The 23,761-nt window shown below is 48.9% G+C and overlaps 1 protein-coding gene across 3 annotated transcripts; it reads left to right on the plus strand.

The window, feature by feature from the left end:
• Positions 1 to 1,018: 1,018 nt before the first annotated feature.
• Positions 1,019 to 20,891, plus strand: REM1 (RRAD and GEM like GTPase 1). Of its 3 annotated transcripts, none has more exons than XM_053394665.1 (5): positions 1,026 to 1,481; positions 8,306 to 8,648; positions 9,322 to 9,404; positions 14,153 to 14,335; positions 19,764 to 20,858. In XM_053394665.1, the coding sequence occupies exons 2-5, from the start codon at positions 8,309 to 8,311 to the stop codon at positions 19,998 to 20,000; spliced, it is 843 nt and encodes a 280-aa protein (XP_053250640.1). In that variant the 5' UTR covers positions 1,026 to 1,481; positions 8,306 to 8,308; the 3' UTR covers positions 20,001 to 20,858. The 3 variants fall into 3 exon arrangements, with proteins under 3 accessions (XP_053250641.1, XP_053250640.1, XP_053250639.1); XM_053394664.1 differs by having other exon boundaries at positions 1,029 to 1,481; positions 14,153 to 14,363; positions 19,764 to 20,856; XM_053394666.1 differs by lacking the exon at positions 9,322 to 9,404 and having other exon boundaries at positions 1,019 to 1,481; positions 19,764 to 20,891.
• Positions 20,892 to 23,761: the final 2,870 nt, after the last annotated feature.

A 23,761-nucleotide genomic window follows, 5' to 3' on the forward strand; every position in this document is an offset into this window, starting at 1 on the left:
TAAGGGTAAAGGATCCCTGACAGTTAAGTCCAGTCGCAAACGACTCTGGGGTTGCGGCGCTCATCTCACTTTACTGGCCAAGGGAGCCGAAGTTTGTCCGCAGACAGTTTTTCCAGGTGACGTGGCCAGCATGACTAAACTGCTTCTGGTGAAAGCAGAGTAGCACATGGAAACGCCATTTATCTTCCCGCTGGAGCGGTACCTATTTATCTACTTGCACTTTACCTATTTATCTACTTGCAGGAGCAGGGACCGAGCAACAGGAGCTCACCCTGTTGCGGGGATTTGAACCGCTGACCTTCCGATCAGCAAGCCCTGGGCTCTGTGGTTTAGACCACAGCGCCACCCGTGTCCCCAAAATCATCATCATCATCATCATCAAGCTGCCTCGTGGATGCTCTGCTCCAGAAAATGCCAGCTTCATCTCCAACTCCCCTTCCATGCCCATAGGCCAGGCTGCCTGGAACTGATGGAGTCAGTGCCCAACATCTTTTGACGGGCACCTCTGTACCCTCCAACATTTTCCCGATGAAAAATAGGGGCGTCCTATGAGAACAAGCAGGACAGTGCAGGATCCAATCAGAAACCAGGACAACTTCTGTAATTCCTGCCTCCACAGCTGGAGGCAGCCATGCTTCTGAATCCCAGGAGGGGGCCGGGCTCCTGTGTTCGAATCCTGCTTGCTGCTTTCCCTGCAGGCATCTGGTCTGCCACTGTAGGAACAAGATGCTGGACAAGACGAGCCATTGGCTGGAAAAGGCTGGCCGAGTTCATATTTCTTTGTGATCTTGTGGCTGAATGGCAGGTTGGAAGCGAGGGCGAGCAATCTCCTCTTTTTGGGAGGGTATTTCTATCTGTGGTTTCCCCCCAAAAAAGCTCAATAGGGGGCGATAGCCTTAAAAACCCTCAATAACTTTGGCGAATCCGCTAAAGAAAGCGCAACAACTTCGGGTGCCCACAACATCAACTTTGTCCGACGGGTGATGTTTATTTACTGCTTATTCCTCGCTTGCTCTGCAGCGAAGATCACCGAGCCGTGTGCCTGAGAAGCGAGGAGTTTTCTAATCTGATAAAAGGGGAATAAACACCGCGCGCCTGCGTTACCCCCCTCCTGCCCGCGTTTTCAAGGACCTTCGGCCTGATCCAGAGGGTGGGGATCCTTTTAGCTTCTCCAGCCGAGGCGCTCGTCGAGGCCACTGGCAGTCGCGCGCTGGAGAGACGCGGGGCCGTCTGCACGCGCTCAGAGGCGCTCTCGCCGGCCGAGGCCGAGAGGGCGGCTCGCTGGGGTTTGGCAGGGGGTGTGTCCCACCAGGAGCGGCGCGCAGGGACCTCCCCGGGCTTAAAAGTCCCTCCTTCGGCGCGCCGCGGCGCTGTGCAATGGAGCTGGACGCGATGGACGGGGCGCACGGGCGGTGCGCTTTTACGCGCGTGGGGACCCCTTGAGAGCGCCCTGCCGACGGAACCGCCAGCAACAGGCGGAGGTAAGGAGAACAAGGCGGCGGGGGGGGGGAGACTTTCCACGCGTCCTCAAAGAAGGGCTGGCTGGATAGCTTTCACGGGAGACGGGGCGGACGGCGAGTCGAGGAAGACCGAGGACGCGCTCTCCGCCATCTCCGTCCTCTCTCCAAATCCGAGCGCGGCAGCCTTCGCCATCCCGGAGTCTCTCTTCGCAGCGCCCGGCTCTGGAAAGCGGGGCTCTCCCTTGGAAACTTGCGGAGGGCGCCGCCCCGAACTTTGGGGGATAAGAACGCGGGCGAGAGGGCTCCTGAGCGCGCGCAGAGTGCGCTAAGGGCTGACGACTTCTGGACAGCCTCTTTGCATGCGCCCCTCTTCTTGCTTCAGATAGGACTGTATTCGTCCAGAGCAACCGGGTCCGCTGGAGAAGTTGGATCCCGCCCTCGGGGCTACCGCAAAAGCAGCCGTGGCCCCTCGGAGAGAGAGTTTCCGAATATCCCCCTCCCCAGCCCTAATACTCTGAGATGTGCCAAGGCCCGGTGCTGCCTGCTCAGTCCGCCTGCCCTAGCCTGGCGGTGGTGGGGCTCAGCGAAAGGGAAATGTTCTCTGCACATGCCCTGGAGCACTCTTGCCTTTATTCTTCTTATGCCAGGGTCCGGACCCCAGAAGTGAAAACTGGTTGCCAGTTCATAGGGTCTGTGTAGTGTGTGTATGTGTGTAATTCGATGCCACCGCAGCGACGACAATGGCGTCCTTCATTGCAAACAACTTTCCTTCTGAATTTTTAACCATGTTTTGGAATCTGGCAAAACCATGCCATGGCATTGGGTTACTGGTACTGCCATGAAACCAGACCCTGGGTTGGAAAAAAAGAAAACAACCCCACAGGATATGTTGTTGCTTGTGTTACACACACACACACACAGAGAGACTATTTTTGGAGTGAGAAGGGCTCCAGCTATTTTGTTTGTCAGCTGCTAAAAATCCACAACTTCAGCTCTTAAAAAAGGGTCCCCAGCAAAATAGAATACATAGCCCCCTTGGTGGGATTTATATCCTGAAAGTCAGGATAAGAGATAATGGTTATAATGAAGAAAAAAGGAAGGCAGCAGTTAATATTGTTAAAGCTGATTCAGCAGCAGGCAAAAATCTGAAAACACCCAGGCCATCGGAAGCAAAGCAAAACTGAGAGTCAGGAGCAATTCTTGAGAGCCGCCCTAAACAAGACTGTTTGAACTTGCCTCCTCAATGTGCAAAGTGGGGGTGGGTTAGCATGGGGGTTGCTGGTTCTCCCCCAGGACCCTGGAGCTCCCACCATCCAGGCTGGCTCTTCCCAGCAATTCAGAGATGTTTTCCATCTGTTTCCAATGGCTAACTTTCACATCCTTTGCCCTTTGCTTCCTTTCCAACTTATAAATAAAGTCCAGGCCACCCCCTCCTTAAGACAGGAACTGGGGAGTGGGGGCTCAGCTCCTGCTAACTGGGAAGTAAGCAAAGCCATATTCCTCCCCAGGGCTTTTTTTCAGGCAGAACTCACCATAACTCAGTTCAGGCCCCCTCTCAGGTGCGGGCCATCGCCGTTATAAGAGAACAAGGGAGGTGTTCGTGATGAACACCTGGCGCCTCTTTTTCTAGAAAAATAGCACAGTTCCTCCCCCTCCTTTACAATACAATACGATAATCTTTAGTGTCATTGTCCCATACAAAACAACGAATTGAATTGCAGTCGATCGGGGAGGGTTTCTGACTCCATGTTGTTTTAACAATACCAGCAACAAAACGATGGCAACCCTCACGTTCCTAAATTATACGGAACGGTAACCAGGCTTGGATTTTGTGTGTGATCGCTGCTCACTTCGGATGCTCAACAGCAAATTCCTGGGCTCAGTGTTCTTTAATTCTGTCTCAGTGTTCTTTAATTCTGCACCAGGATTTGGTTGGTGGAGATTGGGGCTCCAGTGCCCCCACAAAAAAGCCCACCTTTTCCCTAAATTGTTCTGTAACATCTGGATTCTGCACCCAGGAAAACTGTGTTCTTAGTGACTTTTGGTTAGTATGCTCTTCTGCAAGTCTTGGGAAATTGCTTTGCAGAGCGTGGAATTCTCCCTGCAAACCCTGACCATGGTGATTTTATTGTGCCCTAATATACAGTATGTTCCTTGTTTTGCTACACTATGAGCTGTGCCCTAACAAGTCACCCGCTTTCGATTTTCCTTTAACCTCCTGATCAGAACAAGGCTCCGCTTTGGTTTTCTGATATTCCACCCAATTGCATGGTTTCAAGTTTCCTTGCGTCCACGAGGGCTAGGAACTTGACTTAGAGAAAAGGAGTCTTGCGACAATTGGGGTGCTTCACTTTGCGCCAGGCAGCAAAACTGCTTGCAGGACCTTGATCCCAGATGTGCAGAATGAACCAGTCGAGCCACTGTATATTGGAAAGGGAGATGCATTCTGCCAACTATAATTTATGATAGCCAGTGCTTTGTGGCAGTCTTCAAAGGTGCCGCAGCAACCTTGCTAGGTAGATCTCTGACATCCTGTAGTTTTACACCCAAAGGGCTGAAGCTGAGAGCCCAGGCACGCTTGACTTTATTTTTCTTTCTTCTTGAGGTGAAATGCTTGCCATTCCACGCTTGACAACTGCTGCTTCATTCCTGACATGTTAGCACAAAAACAAACAAACCCCCAAATAAAACAGAAACAAACAAGAAACAGTTTGCTAGTCTTCATTGTAAAACAAATTTGGAATTTTTGTGCTTTTGAGATTGCTTGAAGCATAGCATCCTTACGGTTGCAATGAGTAAAATGGAGTTTGCTTCTGCTACCCTAATGTGAAACATACCTACTTAGGAATAAGCACCATTTCGTTGTAGAAATGGGTAATAGTGTGGTGTAGTGGTTAGAGCAGGCATAGGCAAACTCGGCCCTCCAGATGTATTGAGACTACAATTCCCATCATCCCTGACCACTGGTCCTGTTAGCTAGGGATGATGGGAGTTGTAGTCCCAAAACATCTGGAGGGCCAAGTTTGCCTATGCCTGGGTTAGAGTGTCGGACTAGGACCTGGGAGGGCAGGACTCCAATCCACACTTGGCCATGAAACTCACTGGGTGACCTTGGGCCGGTCACTGTCCCTCAGCCTAACCTACCTCACAGGGTTGTTGTGGGGGTTAACCGAGGAGAGGAGAACCAGGTACACCAGCTTGAGTTCCTTGGAGAAAAATGGGAGCTATAAATGCAATAAAAATGGTGGTGATGAGAATCATCATCATCACAATAACATATTTTTTGTCATACAGTGAGCTTCTGTGACCATGCACATGCCTGACTGTTAACCATGCTCCCAGAAGCCTCAGCATCATATGAGACTTGTAGCTCAGTTGGTTAGAGCGTGATAATAATAATAATAATAATAATAATAATAATAATAATAATAATAATAATTTATTTATACCCCACCTTCCCCGGCCCCGCTCAGGGCAGCTAACACCAATAAAATCACAGTAAAAACATAATAGGGTGGGGGGAACCAATTTAAAATAGAGGTTAAAATGCAATTTAAAATGCAGCCTCATTTTAATAGTAGCCCATAGATCAAAACCGTAAGGGGAGGGAAACATAAGGGTCAGACTGAGTCCAAACCAAAGGCCAGGCGGAACAGCTCTGTCTTGCAGGCCCTGCGGAAAGATGTCAAGTCCCGCAGGGCCCTAGTCTCTTGTGATAGAGCGTTCCACCAAGTCGGGGCCAGTACTGAAAAGGCCCTGGCCCTAGTTGAGACCAATCTAACCACCTTGCGACTTGGGACCTCCAAAATGTTGTCATTTGTGGACTTTAAGGTCCTCCGTGGGACATACCAGGAGAGGCGGTCCCCTAGGTACGTGGGTCCTAGGCCGCTTAGGGCTTTAAAGGTCAAAACCAGCACCTTAAACCTGACCCTGTCCTCCACCAGGAACCAGTGCAGTTGGTAAAGCACTGGATAAATGTGATGCTGATACTGTAATGCCAAGGTTGCAAGTTCGATCCCCGTATGGGACAGCTGCATCTTCCTGAAGTCTGCAAAAGCTGGTTAGGATGTTCATAGCTGGCATAAGGGGCACCCAGGCAGAGTGGACATCTTGGTCTAGATTGCAGGGTAGCCCAGTGATTGCAAAATGGCATGTGCCATAATAATAAATGAAAATTCAGAGCCAGTGGCGCTGGGCCTGTGTGCATTTTGCCATTGGAACCGTGAAAAAGAAACTCAGGTCTCCAAATGAGTCTGGAACTGGAATGGGACGTTAAACCCCATGTTCTTCAGCTGGGTAAGTCTGGAGTGATTGCGAGGGGTTGTGCCAAATTAGGTGGCATATGAGGAGGTATCTGAGAGGATGTGGGTGAGGAGCCTGAGATGGGCATAAGTGGCACTTAGCATAAGGTGGGCAGCATGGGAGAAAGGCTTGTAGGTTCAGGAGATCTTTGGACAACGGAGGGAGGTGGAGCTACAGGAGGGAAGGGCATGGTTTGGGCATCTGTTGGGGCATGAAACTGGAGATGTGGAGGGTGGCAAGAGGCAGACGAGGACAGGGCTGCCTCTTGCACCTTTTCGCCGGCTGAAATGCCATCTTCAGCTCACCTGTTAAACGGGCAGGAGCCTTGCCCTCTTTTGCACTGGGGCACCAGGAGCAGCCCCTGGCGTGTAGCACTCTTTTCAACTGCCGCTAGGAAAATTAGAGCAAATTATATAGCCAAGATAGCCACCAACTGTAAAGAAGATGAATTTATTTGACCCTATCTACATCAAGGGTCAAATAAATTCATCTTCTTTACAGTTGGTGGCTATCTTGGCTATATAATTTGCTCTAATTTTCCTAGCGGCAGTTGAAAAGAGTGCTACACGCCAGGGGCTGCTCCTGGTGCCCCAGTGCAAAAGAGGGCAAGGCTCCTGCCTGTTTAAGGGACGTGGGTGGCGCTGTGGGTAAAAGCCTCAGCACCTAGGGCTTGCCGATCGAAAGGTCGGCGGTTCGAATCCCCGTGGCGGGGTGCGCTCCCGTTGCTCGGTCCCAGCGCCTGCCAACCTAGCAGTTCGAAAGCACCTCTGGGTGCAAGTAGATAAATAGGGACCGCTTACTGGCGGGAAGGTAAACGGCGTTTCCGTGTGCTGCGCTGGCTCGCCAGATGCAGCTTTGTCACGCTGGCCACGTGACCCGGAAGTGTCTCCGGACAGCGCTGGCCCCTGGCCTCTTAAGTGAGATGGACGCACAACCCCAGAGTCTGTCAAGACTGGCCCGTACGGGCAGGGGTACCTTTACCTTTACCTTTATCTACATCAAGCTAAAAGAGACGCGGGTGGCACTGTGGGTTAAATCACAGAGCCTAGGGCTTGCTGATCAGAAGGTCGGCGGTTCGAATCCCCTCTACGGGGTGAGCTCCCGTTGCTCGGTCCCTGCTCCTGCCAACCTAGCCGTTCGAAAGCACGTCAAAGTGCAAGTAGATAAATAGGTACCGCTCCGGCGGGAAGGTAAACGGCATTTCCATGCGCTGCTCTGGTTCGCCAGAAGCTGCTTTGTCATGCTGGCCACATGACGGCTCACTCGGCCAATAAAGCGAGATGAGCGTCGCAACCCCAGAGTCGGCCACGACTGGACCTAACGGTCAGGGGTCCCTTTACCCTTTATCTTACATCAAGCTATATTCTATCTTTATCACCAAATTCCGAATATAATTGCACATTGTATTAATTAACATTATTTTTTAATATATTAGTGGCCATGTGACGATTTTAGCCTATAGATTTTATTGTTTAACGTCTTAACCTGTATATTAAGGTACTTTTATAGCTCTGTTGAGAGTAGGTAATGTCTTGATAACATAAACGTTTTAAGTTTTTTTGTATTAATCCAGTGTATTTTCTTGTTGAATGATTCTGTGTACACTGCGGCAGCCTTTGGCTATGTGCAATAAAACTGACGGACTGACCAGGAGCAGCCTTTGCCAACCTGGTGCCCTCCAGATGTTGTTGGGCTTCATCAGTGGTGGGATTACCTGGTGGGGGCACTAAGAGGCTGGGGTGGGGGCGCTGGAGTTGACCCTCAGGCTTTGCAAGTCTGCCGTCCCGGGATCATGTTCATCATTGGCTTAATTCAACCAAAGAGTTGAACTTGGATTTTGAATGCAATTAATTGCTGCTGTTTTGAATCCCACTGTGCTTTTCTCTTCCTTAGTGGGTCGTGCAAACTGCTGTTCTGAGAAATGCATTTTATAGGGTAGGGTGGGGTCTGTTTATGGAACTAAGGGGGTGGTGCCCCCCCCCCTCCAAAAGTTTGGAAAAAGTTCATCTTTGGCTAGCTGCTTCTAATTGGAGCCTCCCTCCTGCTGACTCATGTTTATATATGAGATATATATTTATACCCACACATACATATATACACGGTCTGTCGTTCTCAAGGCCGTTTTTGGGTGCTGCCTCGGCATCCCAGATGGACCACGAGATGCTTCTTGGGAGGCCGCCCAAGAGAGACTCCCTCCTTCCCAATCCTGGTCCCACCTTGAAGTTCTGCAAGCAGCCCGCCCGTCCGGCTGGCGTCAAAATCTCCTGCTCCCCGCAGTTTGAAAGTTGTTTGGATGTAACGCAACGTCTTCCGGGACGGTTCCGCCCCCCCTCCCCCCAGATGGGAAAGATTTATGCCTGTTTGCCTTGGGCTGGTGTCCAAGGCAGATAAACAGAAGCAGGGCTTCTGAGAACGGTTGCTTCTCCTCCACCGCAAGTGGACCGGGCACTTTGGTCCACTCGCTTCGGGGAAAAGCAGCCATTGGCAAAAAAAAAGCTGATATCAGATCGATTCCCTCTCTCCTTCTTTCCCTGCTGTTGCAGAAGATGACTCTGAACACCCAGCGAGGAGGCAGCGCCAGCCCTGCCAGGAGGCGTGCCAGCACCCCGCTCCCCATGCCCTATGGGTCTCGCCCGGGGATGCTGAGCGTCCGTCCCAGCCAGGCTGAACCGGGCCACCCGCAGCTGGGGCAGTCATCCTCCTGTGACCCCCAAGTCCACTTGCCTGAGCCCCGTGGCAGCTGGTCGTCCGAGTCCTCCGACTCTGAGGAATCCTGGGGATCCTTGTACCGCGTGGTGCTGTTGGGCGACCCTGGCGTGGGCAAGACCAGCCTGATGTATCTCTTTGCTGGGGTTCAAGACAAGGATCTGCCTGAGCAGCAGAGAGGTAGGGCTGCCATGTGATTTGTGGGGGGCTGGGGGGGCGGGTTCCAACAGCCTAGCAAAAGGCCTTGCGGAGTTTCAGCGATGTGAACTAGCATCACTCAGTTTATTTCCTTGGTGATGATGATAATTATTATTATTATTATTATTATTATTATTATTATTATTATTATTATTATTAATACCCTGCCCATCTCACTGGGTTTCCCCAGCCACTCTGGGTGGCTTCCAACAAAGTATTAAAATACAATAGTCGTATTAAACATTAAAAGCTTCCCTAAACAGGGCTGCCTTCAGATATCTTCTAAAAGTCTGGTAGTTGTTCTTCTCTTTGACATCTGCTGGGAGGGTGTTTCCGTGCGCTGCTCTGGTTCGCCAGAAGCGCCTTAGTCATGCTGGCCACATGACCTGGAAGCTGTACGATGACTCCCTTGGCCAGTAAAGCGAGATGAGCGCCGCAACCCCAGAGTCGTCTGCGACTGGACCTAACGGTCAGGGGTCCCTTTACCTTTAGGTTGATGGTGGTCTCTTGTGGGAGGGAGTTCCACAGTCTAACGACGCGCTGCATGAATAAGCTATTATGCACTGGGCCCAATGAAGTTTTCTGGGGTAGGTGCAGCTTCTGTTCTTCAGGGTGACCATTCCTGCCTGATCCTGACCTTGTCTGCTCTTTTCAGAAGATACCTACGAGCGCACCTTATCGGTGGACGGCGAGGAGACAACGTTGATGGTGATTGACACATGGGAAGCTGAGAAGCGGGTAGGCTAATGATCTTGATAGATTCCTGCTGAGATCACGACTACATTGCACGACTACCAAGGAGGATTCTTAGAATCGGGGAGACGGAAGGTGCTAAATGAAGCGGGGAGAGCTTCAAGGAGAGGAGGAGCTAAAAGTTGCTGCTCTCTTAAACTAAGCTGATGGAGAAACTCTTCCCTTTTCTTCCTCTGCTGCCGCCTGATAGAATAGCTGATGCCAGGGGACATTGCAGGGAGGAGCCTGATGGAAATATGATCCAGGAAACCAGGCAGAGGGCCTTCTGGGTAGTGGCCCCCGCCCTGTGGAACGCCCTCCCACCAGATGTCAAAGAGAAAAACAACTACCAGACTTTTAGAAGACATCTGAAGGCAGCCCTGTTTAGGGAATTTTTAGGGTATTTTAGTGTTCTGTTGGAAGCCGCCCAGAGTGGCTGGGGAAACCCAGCCAGATGGGTGGGGTATAAATAACAACTTCTTCTTCTTCTTCTTCTTCTTCTTCTCCTCCTCTGACTGTTCGACTCGGAAAGTGATTATTTTGCATAGGAACATGGGAAGCTTACTAAAAGTGCTGAAGAAATCACCTAAATTGAGGAGAGATCTGCTAGGACATGGGTAGGCAAACTAAGACCCGGGGGCCAGATCTGGCCCAATCGCCTTCTAAATCCGGCCCACGGATGGTCTGGGAATTTATATGCGTGTTTTTATATGAGTAGAATGTGTCCTTTTATTTAAAATGCATCTCTGGGTTATTTGTGGGGCATAGGAATGTGTTCGTATATTTTTTCCAAACTATAGTCCGGCCCCCCACAAGGTCTGAGGGACAGTGGACCGGCCCCCTGCTGAAAAAGTTTGCTGACCCCTGGTTTAGACCACAGGACCAGGCTAGGATCATGGCGGTCCGAGGCAAGAGAACACACATCTCGGCTTCTGGGTGACTGAATTGTCTGCTCTGCTTCATCCAGCCAGCTCTTTCTGGAAGTGCCATTGTCCTTTTATTTACACACACACACACACACACACACACACACACACACACACCCTGTCAGTCTGCAGATTAAAAGCTTCTGCCTCTGGGCCCTGTTTGACACAGCCTCCTTGTCGATCTGTCAGTGGCCAATTCCTGCCCAGGGAGCTTCTCTTCCAAACCATCCCTGGCTGCCTGCTCAGCACAGCAGAAGCAACACCGAACCGACCCAAACAAGATGCTGCCCCGTAGGAACAGGAAAGGCAACAGCAACGTACTGGCCTGATCCTGCAGGTGTGCAACATCTGGACGGGGAATGGAAGCAGCCTGGCTTTGTCTCTGCAGCTGGGTGCAGGAAAAGCAAAAACACTTTTTCTGTTTGGAAATGGTTAGGCGGCCCTGCAAAGCTGCAAAATGGAACTAGCTCGGGGATCTAGGGAAGGAGGGAAGTTGCAGCTCATTTATGCTGGCTAAGATACAGTGGTACCTCGGGTTAAGTACTTAATTCGTTCCGGAGGTCTGGTCTTAACCTGAAACTGTTCTTAACCTGAAGCACCACTTTAGCTCATGGGGCCTCCTGCTGCTGCCATGCCGCCGGAGCACGATTTCTGTTCTCATCCTGAAGCAAAGTTCTTAACCCAAGGTAGTATTTGTGGGTTAGTGGAGTCTGTAAACTGAAGCATATGTAACCTGAGGTACCACTGTAGTAATAATAATAATAATAATAATAATAATAATAATAATAATAATAATAATTTATTATTTGTACCCCGCCCATCTGGCTGGGTTTCCCCAGCCACTCTGGGCAGCTTCCAACAAAGATGAAAAATACATCAAAATGTCACACATTAAAAACTTCCCTGAACAGGGCTGCCTTCAGATGTCTTCTAAATGACAGGTAGTTGTTTATCTCTTTGACATCTGATGGGTGGGCGTTCCACAGGGCAGGTGCCACCACCGAGAAGGCCCTCTGCCTGGCTCCCTGTAACTTGGCTTCTTGCAGTGAGGGAACCGCCAGAAGGCCCTCAGAGCTGGACCTCAGTGTCCGGGTAGAACGATGGGGGTGGAGACGCTCCTTCAGGTATACTGGACCGAGGCCGTTTTGGGCTTTAAAGGTCAGCACCAACACTTTGAATTGTGCTCAGAAACGTACTGGGAGCCAGTGTAGGTCTTTCAAGACCGGTGTTATGTGGTCTTGGCAGTCACTCCCAGTCACCAGCCTAGCTGCCGCATTCTGGATTAGTTGCAGTTTCCGGGACACTAGACCTCTCTCTCTGGCCCTTGAGACGCTGTCAACCACTTCCACTCTCCCAGCCTTACAACAACCCTGTAAGCCAGACCACTCTTATCTCCATGCAACAGAAGCCTGACTAGGGCAACCTCATGATTCGAGGGAACTGAATCGGGAACACTGTAGTTTCCCCCCCCCCCAGCTGTGTGCCTCTCCGCCCGGCCGGCTCTCAATCTAATGGAATGTTTTGCACTTGTTTTTAATTGATTGCTCCCCATCAAAAGCTTTTGGAGATGAAGCAGCCGTGACAAATGTAAAGCGATCAATGGATGCTCCCACATGCAATGTGGGCAGAAACTCACAGCCGGCACTGCAGCCCGGGGAAAAACCCACAAACAACTTGCCCCACGCTGGATCTTTTTTAAAAAAAATAATAAATTTTTATTAATTTTCCATACAGTTATACATTTTTATCCAAAATACAACAAATTAACTCTTTTTTGAACTTCCTTCAGCGTCTCTGACAATCATCCGTATTTATAACTTTAGTTACACATTCCCTTCTTCCGTATTGCCATTATACTTCCCTTCCCCCACTCTTTCATATTAACAATACTTCTCTATTTTTACAGTGCCTCTTGAAATCCCACTAGCGTTGTGTTCACGCCACATATGTTTTTCAGATAATCTACAAACTTTCCCCAGTCTTCGATGAACTTTTGGTCTTTGTTGTATCTGATTTTCCCAGTTAGTTTATCCAATTCCGCATAGTCTGTCAATTTCAGTCTCCATTCTTCTATCGTCGGTATTTCCTCTTGCTTCCATTTCTGGGCCAACAAGATTCTGGCTGCCGTTACTGCATATTGGAAGAGTTTACAGTCTTTTCTTCTTATATCCTTTCCTAAAATCCCTAAAAGAAAAGCCTCTGTTTTTTTTGTAAAAGTATATCTTAACATTTTTTTCATTTCATTGTATATCATTTCCCAAAAGCTTTTCACTTTCTTACATTCCCACCACACATGAAAGAACGTCCCTTCTTTTTCTTTACATTTCCAACATTTGTTGCACATCTTATACATCTTTGTGCCCCACGCTGGATCATCTGGCCCAGATTTCACCAGTCTGGGGTCCTTCCAGATGTTTTGGACTGGAGGTGATGGGAAGTGGTAGTCCAAAAAGTTCTGGAGGGCACCAGGTTGGCGAAGGCTGAGAATTCAAAAGCATCACTTCTTTGGCGATCAGCCTTCTTTATGGTCCAGCTCTCGCTTCCATACATCACTACTGGGAAAACCATAGCTTTAACAATATGGACCTTTGTTGGCAAGATCTATCTAAAGATTAACAAACTATATCAAAGCTACCTTCTATCTTTATGACCCAGGATGAAGCAACTGGCCTGTGTATTTAGAATGCTGATACGTGCCTGTCAGGTGTAGAGAAAGCAAATGGCAGAGGAGCAGAGGCTTGTGGGATTCGATCAGAAATTATTGTCAATGAATCAAACCCAGTCAACGCAGTGCTTTCATCGTGGACACAATGGCTTGCTCCATATTTCATAATTCCTCATAGCAATCCCACCTGACCCCCACACTCTGGATATTTGCACCCCTACAGAAACCTCCTCCTGCCGCTTCCCAGAGCCACTGCCGCTGCCCTGGGGAGCCGTGGTAAGTTGCCCTTTTGCCTTTCTTTTTTAAAAAGATATTTATTAAAACTTTCCACCATAATACAATAGAAAAATTAAAAAAAGAAAAAACAAAAAAAGTTTTAAAACACATAAAGTTCACAATCCTTATTTTCTATAACATATTTCCCTGACTTCCCCACACCTCTCCCTCTTGTATTCCAGTTCAGATTGTTGGTTCAACAAGTTCTTGTCCCTATTTTTAAACCTTTTTATATTTAGATCTTTTTAAAAAAACCCCAATTTTGCCTTGTAGACTTCATATTTATACATCATTGCTTATTCTTTAAACCTTTTTCTAAAGTCGGCCTAAATTCCCTTCCACGATTTCCCCAATTGTCATACAAATATCCAAACAAAATAAAAACAGAACAGGTTAAATTATACACCCTTTGGATTCCCAGACTCCACCCCCCCTTTCCCGGTTTCAATCCCCAACAAACGTCCATCAGTCCATCTACTATCAGCCTGGAGATCTCACGTCCGAGGCTCTTAATTCTCTCTCAATTCCTCTCTGCCGGTTTTTTTGATAGTCCTTGGTATTAAGCACCAAATCTCGGAGAAGCTTTAGCCCAGTAAGGTCCATGTTTCTTCCAGCCAGACCTCCATATTTAAAAGTGGAGCCTAAATCTTGTTTCTTAATCCTTTCAAGTCCAAATGTCCCCAAAGCTCCACGTTCCACCTTAATCAAATTTGTAATCCTTAGGTCTTCAGATCTCCACATAAGGAGATCCCTCCATTTTTCAGTTTCCACTTCAAACCAGATTTTCATCATCGAGTTCTTATTTTCCTTTGTAGCCATCATGTCAGGCCTCTCGCCTTCCTTTATCTTTGACAACATTGCAGCTCCTCCTTTTGCCTTTCCCACAGGCCCCGGAGGAAGACAACTGGTTCCACAACTACTGCATGCAGGTGGGCAACGCCTACGTCATCGTCTACTCCATCACCGACCGGGGGAGCTTCGAAAGCGCCTCCGAGCTCCGGATCCAGCTGCGCAGGACCCGTCAGGCAGAGAATATCCCCATCATCCTGGTGGGGAACAAGACAGACCTGGTGCGCTCCCGAGAGGTGTCTGTGGAAGGTGGGTGGAAAAGGGCTTGGGCTGGACCCTCGGGGGGCCCCGGGAGGAATCCTGCTTTATTTCGGGGGGCGGCGGGAGGGAGAAGGAGAAAAGCAGGGAGAAAGGCAATTTGATGGTGTGCTGTTTTGTTTCTCAATTTATCCTATGCTGCCTTGTGACGGCAATGTGCCCCGAAAGGTGGTTTTCAAATTGTGGAATACCATGTTTTTCACTCCGTAAAATGCACCTGACCATAAGACACACCTAGTTTTTAGAGGAGGAAAGGGGAAAACCCCCGTTTTTGGGGGGATCAGCTCACAGTTGTGCAGCTTCTTTTGCAAAGGGGAAAAGCTCCTTTTTTGAGGATCAGCTCAAAGTTGTTGAGCATACTTTGCAAAGGTAAAAAATCCTGTTTTTATGCGGTTCAACTCACAGTTCTGCAGCTTCTTTAGGAAAGGAAAGAGAGCCATTTCTACAGTTTCCAGACAATCTAATCAGCCAGTCACATGTTGCTGGGGAAACAAACAGCCTCTGTCTGCAGAACATTCAACAATGGAGACCTAGGCAAGGGGGCTAGGTCGGAAAGGGAGCCAGCGATCAGCCACACATTCACTCAATAAGACGCACAGAGATTTCTCCTTACTTTTTAGGAGAAAAAAGTGTATCTTATGGAGCAAAATATACAGTACATACAGTGGGTGCGCGGATTGCAATTTGGCACTTCTGCGCATGCGCAAAGTGCGATTTAGCGCTTCTGCATATGCGCGACCGCCGAAACCCGGAAGTAACCTGTTCCGGTACTTCTGGGTTTCGGCAGCCCACAACCCAATAAAACACAACCTAAAGCATCTGTAACCCAAGGTATGACTGTACTGTCCTTTTCTGTGTGCAGTCATACTTTGGGTTACAGATGCTTCGGGTTGTGTAATTTGGGGTTGCGCACCGCGCCGAACCCAGAAGTACCAGAACGGGTTACTTCCGGGTTTTGGTGCTTGTGCATGCGCAGAGGTGCTAAATCGCGCTTTGTTCAGAAGTGCCAAATTGCGACCCACAAGTGCGCAGACGCACGGGTCACGGGTTGCGAACGCTGCGGGTTGCGAACATGCCTTCCGCATGGATCACGTTCGCAACCCAAGCGTCCACTGTATAAGACAAGCTTTATTTCCTTAAATATCATGCTAAAAAGTGGGGGTCGTCTTAGACATGGATAGGCCGTGTATAGGGTCCGAAGCTGCATCCTTTAGGCGGGCGATTGGCAGCTTCTGCCAACCAGGGGACAGACATGATGCGGATTTCGCGATGGCTGTGGGTGAGCGATTTTCGGCATTCCCACCTCCAAAAAGCTCAAGAACCCTCGGTAACACCCCCCCCCACACAAAAAAAGCTTAACAACTTTGTGCCATCTCACTTCATTATCTTAAATTTGAGTCCCCCAAAATAGGGGGCATCTTATACAGGGGGGCATCTTATACCCTGAAAAATATGGTACATAATTTTAAAAGAAATACAGTATCCATAAATGAAAGCTACTTGATAGCACAGTCTCTCCTGAGATGTCTTGGAATGTCTGGAAACAAACGAAAGTGTGATTCCCCACAGCCCCCGCCGGTCTCCTGGCCAAAAGCAAATGTTTGCACACAGACTTGATAAAAGCACATTTGATTAATTGACTTTAGATTTCTTTAATCCCTAGAAATAGCCGAGGGTGCCTCCAGACTGACAGTATTTTGTGGGAAGGAAGGCACATGTACCAGAACTTAATGCTTTGCATATTTAAAGTGGATTAAAGCCTTCAGTTGCCCAAGTGCAACAAATCAATTTTTTTAAAAAAACCCGCGAGATGCATGGAGAAGTTTGGGATGAATGAATTATTAGTGGGAAGATGTGCAAACAGCCCACGACGATATTAGGATGCACACAGGGTTTCCACCCTATAAAGACCGGATATAATCTAACCCCCTCGTAAACTTTGTGCAAGCAGATTTGGATGAATCCTGAATAAATAGGTCACATGGAGGCATGGGTGTAGCCTGTAGGCCAATCAGGTTGTGGATTCACTACCATCTGGAGCTGGATTGGGTGGCTCCGGCGGACCAATAATACTGCTGCAATGTTCTAGGACCAATCAGACTGCTGCATTCTGAATCCTATTGTTCTAGGACCAATCAGACTGCTGCATTCTGAATCCTATTGTTCTAGGACCAATCAGACTGCTGCATTTTGGATCCTATTGTTCTAGGACCAATCAGACTGCTGCATTTTGGATCCTATTCAACTTAGTACATAACACTGAATAAACGGGTTGCATGGAAACATGGGTGTAGCCAGGGGGCAGGGAGGGGCAGCTACCCCCCACCAATCAATAAAAAATCAATAAAAATACATAGCTAACTGAGGTTTTGCCCCACCCACAAAGGCCTGCCCCTCCCAACAAAAATCCTGGCTATACCCATGGATGGAGGGGTCTGATTTAGGTTTTGTTTTGTTTTCATTTTTTAATATTTTTTATTAATTTTCCATTTAAACATATATAATCACACCATTATTATCCACTTTACTTCTTTGGCTCTTTAGAGCCTGTCAACTTCCTTCCCTCCTGCCTCTTGGCTTTCAAAACTAACCTTGATATCGCAGCATTTCATTAATTTCCCACTTCTAATATAACTCGTTACAAAATACCTCACAATTTAAATATAGAAAGGTAAGAAACTTCTCATGACTAGTCTTCAGATAACCCTACCAGCGTTAATTGCTTACAATGGTCTTTCCAATATTGTGTAAATTTACTCCAGTCATTTTGGAATACTTGATCGTGCCGGTTTCGGATTTTTCCCGTCAGTTTCGCCAGTTCCGCAAAGTCCCACCGTTTTCATCTGCCCCTCTTCTTTCATTGGTACTTCTTGTGGTTTCCATTTTTGGGCTAAAAGAGTTCTTGCCGCAGTTGTTGCATGCATGAACAGTCTTTTATCTCTTTTTCTGGTACCTCTTCACCTACTGTACCCAGTGAAAAGGCTTCTGGTTTTTAACAAAAGTGTTTTTAAACATTTTCTGTAACTCATTATATATCATTTCCCAGAAAGCCTTTACAGCTTTACAAGTCCACCACATATGATAGAAGATACCACAATTTAGGTTTTGTGGCTGGGTTTTCCTGGTGTTGTGTTTGGTCCAGAGGTGGAAAGGCCTGCCCTTAAATGTTGAAAAATTCAGGACAGATAAAAGGACGTTCTTAGAATCATAGAATCATAGAGTTGGAATAGACCACAAGGGCCATCGAGTCCAACCCCCTGCCAAGCAGGAAACACCATCAGAGCACTCCTGACATATGGTTGTCAAGCCTCTGCTTAAAGACCTCCAAAGAAGGAGACTCCACCACACTCCTTGGCAGCAAATTCCACTGTCAAACAGCTCTTACTGTCAGGAAGTTCTTCCTAATGTTTAGGTGGAATCTTCTTTCCTGCAGTTTGGATCCATTGCTCCGTGTCCGCTTCTCTGGAGCAGCAGAAAACAACCTTTCTCCCTCCTCTCTGTGACATCCTTTTATATATTTGAGCATGGCTATCATATCACCCCTTAACCTCCTCTTCTCCAGGCTAAACATGCCCAGCTCCCTTAGCCGTGCCTCATAAGGCATCGTTTCCAGGCCTTTGACCATTTTGGTTGCCCTCCTCTGGACACGTTCCAGTTGTCAGTGTCCCTCTTGAACTGTGGTGCCCAGAACTGGACACAGTACTCCAGGTGAGGTCTGACCAGAGCAGAATACAGTGGCACTATTACTTCCCTTGATCTAGATGCTATACTCCTATTGATGCAGCCCATAATTGCATTGGCTTTTTTAGCTGCCACGTCACACTGTTGGCTCATGTCAAGTTTGTAGTCAACCAAGACTCCTAGATCCTTTTCACATGTACTGCTCTCAAGCCAGGTGTCCCCCATCTTGTATTTGTGCCTCTCATTTTTTTTGCCCAAGTGCAATACCTTACATTTCTCCCTGTTAAAGTTCATCTTGTTTGATTTGGCCCAGTTCTCTAATCTGTCAAGGTCGTTTTGAAGTGTGATCCTGTCCTCTGGGGTGTTAGCCACCCCTCCCAGTTTGGTGTCATCTGCAAATTTGATCAGGATGCCCTTGAGTCCATCATCCAAGTCGTTGATAAAGATGTTGAATAAGACCGGGCCCAAGACAGAACCCTGTGGCACCCCACTAGTCACTCTTCTCCAGGATGAAGAGGAACCATTGATGAGCACCCTTTGGGTTCGGTCAGTCAGCCAGTTACAAATCCACTGAGTGGTAGCATAGTCAAGACCGCATTTTACCAGCTTTACAAGGATATCATGGGGCACCTTGTCGAATGCCTTGCTGAAATCAAGCTAGGCTACATCCACTGCGTTCCCTTCATCTACCAGGCTTGTAATTCTGTCAAAAAACGAGATCAGGTTAGTCTGACATGACTTATTTTTCAGAAATCCATGCTGACTTCTTCATGCAGCGCATAGTTAAACTTCTGTAATAAACAAAAGTCTGCCCTTCTTCCCTTATGGGGGACACAAGAGCCCTTATAGAGTCCTTTGCAGGTTCTCCATCGGTCAGAGAAAATAACAGAGGCGAACCAGAGAATATTGAGAAGCAAAGCAGCTGGTAAGCCTGATCCTTATTGATCTGTTGCAACAGGGTGCTCCCCTCACACACAGGAGGATGGAGAAGGACCCAGAACAAAGGTGTGCCTGCCCTTATTTAGACATTTTAAATTCCCTGCCCTGGAGCTCAAGACCAGCCCTCCATACATCATACATACTCACAGAAGGGGTGTAACCCAAGACCACCCCCCAGACACATCATACCTACATCACAGAAAAGGCGGTCTACAACAGAAATTTGAGTGTCATCATTTTTCCTGTCTGGCAGATTTTCTGATAATGCCTTATCTGACTGCCTTTCCTGGTAGTCTGCCCATTCCTTTGAAATGGTGATTTCCTAATTCCCAAGACAATGGGAAGGTTCCCTCACCCCTCCCTCCTAGCAGAGAAAACATTTGGTCAGTTTGGGAGTCAAAATGGTTTCAGGAAGGTCTTCCTGTGCTGCTCCAGACATTGATACATTTATGAACATTCATTATATATATATATTTCACTACGGAACTCCCTTCCTCAGGAGGCAATGATAGATTAAGCAGGAGGAGAGGACTAGTGATCGCTACTAGCCAGGATGGCTGTGCTCTGCCTCCACGATTGGAGTTCGAATCCTGCTTGATGCTCTTGTGTTCGAATCCTGCTTGCTGCTTTCCTTCCGGGGCATCTGGTTGGCCACTGTGGGCTCGAGGGGCCTGATCCAGCAGGCTCTTTTGACGCCCTCATGTTCTCTGGGTCTCTCCCTGCCCCTCGCCTGGAGAATCTCCTAACCGCCTGCCCCTTTTCTCTCGGCAGAGGGCCGCGCCTGCGCCGTGGTCTTCGACTGCAAGTTCATTGAGACGTCCGCCGCCCTGCAGCACAACGTGTCTGAGCTCTTTGAGGGGGTGGTGCGGCAGATCCGCCTGCGCCGCGACAGCAAGGAAGCCAACGAGAGGCGCATGTCTCTCTACAAGCGCAAGGAGAGTCTCACCAAGAAGGTGCGCCGCTTCCTCGACCGGCTCGTGGCGCGCAACAACAAGAAGGTGGCGCTGAAAGTCCGCTCCAAGTCCTGCCATGACCTCTCCGTGCTCTGAGCGAACCGGACGCCACTGTCCTTCTCCTCTTCCTCCTCTTCCTCCTCCTGCTCTTGCCTCTGGTTTTTCCAGGGGTTTTCCCGGGCTCCCTTCCCACATGTCCATAGGCGTTTGCAAACTCTCCTCTTTGCTAGGGTCTCTTGGGACACGGCCTTCCGATAGGGAGAAGCAAAAAACTGTGGGGGAACCAGAAGGAGATGTGCGGGGTCCTGCCAGAACCATTTTGGGTGATGGAGGAAGGACTTCGAGCGGCACCTCTGACTGCATCAGAAGGCAGCACATTGAACTGGGACCATAGTGCGGATTCTGGGGGAGATGGCAGGCTCTCGCCCAGGGGTCAGCAACCTTTTTCAGCCATGGGCTGGTCCACCGTCCCTCAGACCTTGTGGGGGGCCGGACTATATTTTGGAGAGAGAAAAATGAATGGATTCCTCTGCTCCACAATAAAAGCACACATTCTACCCATGTAAAAACACCCTGATTCCCAGACCATCCACAGGCCGGACTTAGAAGGCGATTGGGCCGGATCTGGCCCCTGGGCCTTAGGTTGCCTACCCCTGCGTCTGGCACTTGGTTTTGCTTTGGAAGCGTCCCAGAATAGGCCATTATCCTGCTCGATCCTTTCGCCTGCCTTGTTTCTGAAATAGGACTATGATGCCAGGCCGGGGTTTCCTCTTGTACAGACATGGAGTACGCCTTTCTTTTGACAGCGTCTATCTGATTGGACACGGGTGGCGCTGCAGGTTAAACCACAAAGCCTAGGACTTCCCAATCAGAAGGTCGGCGGTTCGAATCCCCGCGACAGGGTGAGCTCCCGTTGCTCAGTCCCTGCTCCTGCCAACCTAGCAGTTCGAAAGCACCTCAAAGTGCAAGTAGATAAATAGGTACCACTCCGGTAGGAAGGTAAATGCCAGAGTCGGCCACGACTGGACCTAATGGTCAGGGGTCACTTTGCCTTTACCTTTACTACCCACAGTGGCTGTGCTCTGCTTCCACCATCGGAGCCACTATGCCTTTGTATACCAATTTCTAGAGACCACAGGTGAGGCAACTTCTGTTGTGCTCAGATCTTGTTTGCAGGTGGGGGTATCTGGCTGGCCACTGTGAGAACAGAATGCTGGACTAGATGGTCCACTGGCCTCATCCACAGGGTTCTTGCATACCCTCCAACATTTCTCCAATGAAAATAGGGAGGTCCTATTCAATAATAATAATACAGTGGTACCTCTGGATGCGAACGGGATCCGTTCCGGAGCCCCATTCGCATCCAGAGCAGAATGCAACCCACGTCTGCGCGTGTGCGGGTCACAATTCACCGCTTCTACGCATGCGCATGACGTCATTTTACGTGTCTGCTCGTGCGCGAGCGGCGAAACCCGGAAGTAACATGTTCCGTTACTTCTGGGTCGCCACGGAGCGCAACCCGAAAACGCTTCACCTGAAGCTACTTCAACCCAAGGTATGATTGTAATAATAATAATAATAATAATTTTATTATTTATATCCTGTCCATTTGACTGGGTTGCCCCAGCCACTCTGGGTGGCTTCCAAACCCTCTCCTATATGGGGCTGCCTTCAGATGTCTTCCAAAATAGTGTATAATGACTTATCTCCTTGGCTCGCGGGGGGGGTGGGTCGCACAACTCCATACCCTCCAACATTTCTCTGCTGAAAACAGGGACATCCTAAGGAAAAGCAGGACATTTCAGGATCAAATCCAAAACGGGGCGGCTTTTTTAAATCCAAGACTTTCCCTGGAAAGTGGGGACAATTGGAGGGTCTCTTCTTGTGTTCAGAACTGGTGGTGCAAAATTCCGGGAGAGGATATGTTTGTGTGTGTTTAGAACTGTTCAAATGGTTTTCTGGGAATCTACTGCCTTTTTAAAAAAACCGAAAAGGTTTAATAAGTGTCTGCTTTTTTCCAGTAGGCACTGCTTGTACATTTGTAAATAAAGCAACTACGGCCGTGCCTCCTGGTTTTACTCCTCCAAACGAAAGCAAAACTGGTGGTCGCAAAACTGGTGGAGCTTCTCCCCCTTGGGAGGGTTAAGCGGGGAATATGTGCTGCCTTCGCAAGGAGAAGTTACGGGTGGCTTAATCGGAAAACCGGGGCCCGGAGCCAGCAGGGCTGATTTCAGCTCAGGGGATCGGCTCCTTCTCAGGGTCAGGTCAGAAGTTTCCATCGCTGGTGGGAGCAGCCAGGCTTTGTTTAAGGAGGCAAGCAGAGCAGAGGAGGCACTCTGCAGACATTAATCTTGTCAGGAGGAGAAAGGCAACTGTGCTCTCACCAAAACAAGCAGCTGATCATCCTTGCCATGCCTGGACCAGTTTGTGGTGTCCAGGCCCAGCAGAGAACAGATTGAGGTTGAATCCTGACAAGACAGAAGTGCTGTTTTGGGGGGACAGGAGGCAGGCAGGTGTGGAGGACTCCCTGGTCCTGAATGGGGTAACTGTGCCCCTGGAGGACCAGATGCGCAGCCTGGGAGTCATTTTGGACTCACAGCTGTCCATGGTGGCGCAGGTCAGTTCTGTGTCCAGGGCAGCTGTTTACCAGCTCCATCTGGTACACAAGATGAGACCCTCCCTGCCTGCAGACTGTCTCGCCAGAGTGGTGCATGCTCTAGTTATCTCTCGCTTGGACTGCTGCAATGCGCTCATTGTGGGGCTACCTTTGAAGGTCACCTGGAAACTACAACTAATCCAGAATTAGGCAGCTAGACTGGTGACTGGGAGTGGCTGCCGAGACCACATAACACCGGTCTTGAAAGACAGACATTGGCTCCCAGTATGTTTCCGAGCACAATTCAAAGTGTTGGTGCTGACCTTTAAAGCCCTAAATGGCCTCGGTCCAGTAGACCTGAAGGAGCGTCTCCACGCCCATCGTTCTGCCCGGACACTGAGGTCCAGTGCCGAGGGCCTTCTGGTGGTTCCCTCACTGCGAGAAGCCAAGTTACAGGGAGCTAGGCAGAGGGCCTTCTTGGTGGTGGCACCCACCCTGTGGAATGCCCTCCCACCAGATGACAAAGAGAACAACAACTACCAGACTTTTAGAAAACATCTGAAGGCAGCACTGTTTAGGGAAGCTTTTAATGTTTGATGCATTACTGTACAGTGGTACCTCGGGTTACATACGCTTCAGGTTACATACGCTTCAGGTTACAGACTCCGCTAACCCAGAAATAGTACCTCGGGTTAAGAACTTTGCTTCAGGATGAGAACAGAAATCAGGCTCCGGCGGCGTGGCAGCAGCAGGAGGCCCCATTAGCTAAAGTGGTGCTTTAGGTTAAGAACAGACCTCCGGAACAAATTAAGTACTTAACCCGAGGTACCACTGTATTTTAATATTGTGCTGGAAGCTGCCCAGAGTGGCTGGGGAAACCCAGCCAGATGGGTGGGGTATAAATAATATATTATTATTATTATTATTATTATTATTATTATTATTATTATTATTCCTAACCCCTGGTGGGCTGTGGTGGTGCCCTGGCTGCAGTGAGGTTGCCAGACCTCCAGGTGTGACCTGAAGTCCCCAGGTTTGCCTGGCCCTCTCCAGGTGGCAGGTGATGGGCTCAAATCTCCAGAGATAAGAATCAACTATTAAGAAGTTTTGACCTGGAATTTGACTGCAAATTCTAGCATGGGCACGGAGTGTGGGTTCAGCAGCAGATACGGTAATTAAAACTATGGAACTCACTGATGCAGGAGGCAGTGACGGCCACC

The sequence above is a fragment of the Podarcis raffonei genome, chromosome 6 (genome assembly GCF_027172205.1).
Source record: "Podarcis raffonei isolate rPodRaf1 chromosome 6, rPodRaf1.pri, whole genome shotgun sequence".
NCBI lineage: Eukaryota > Metazoa > Chordata > Lepidosauria > Squamata > Lacertidae > Podarcis > Podarcis raffonei.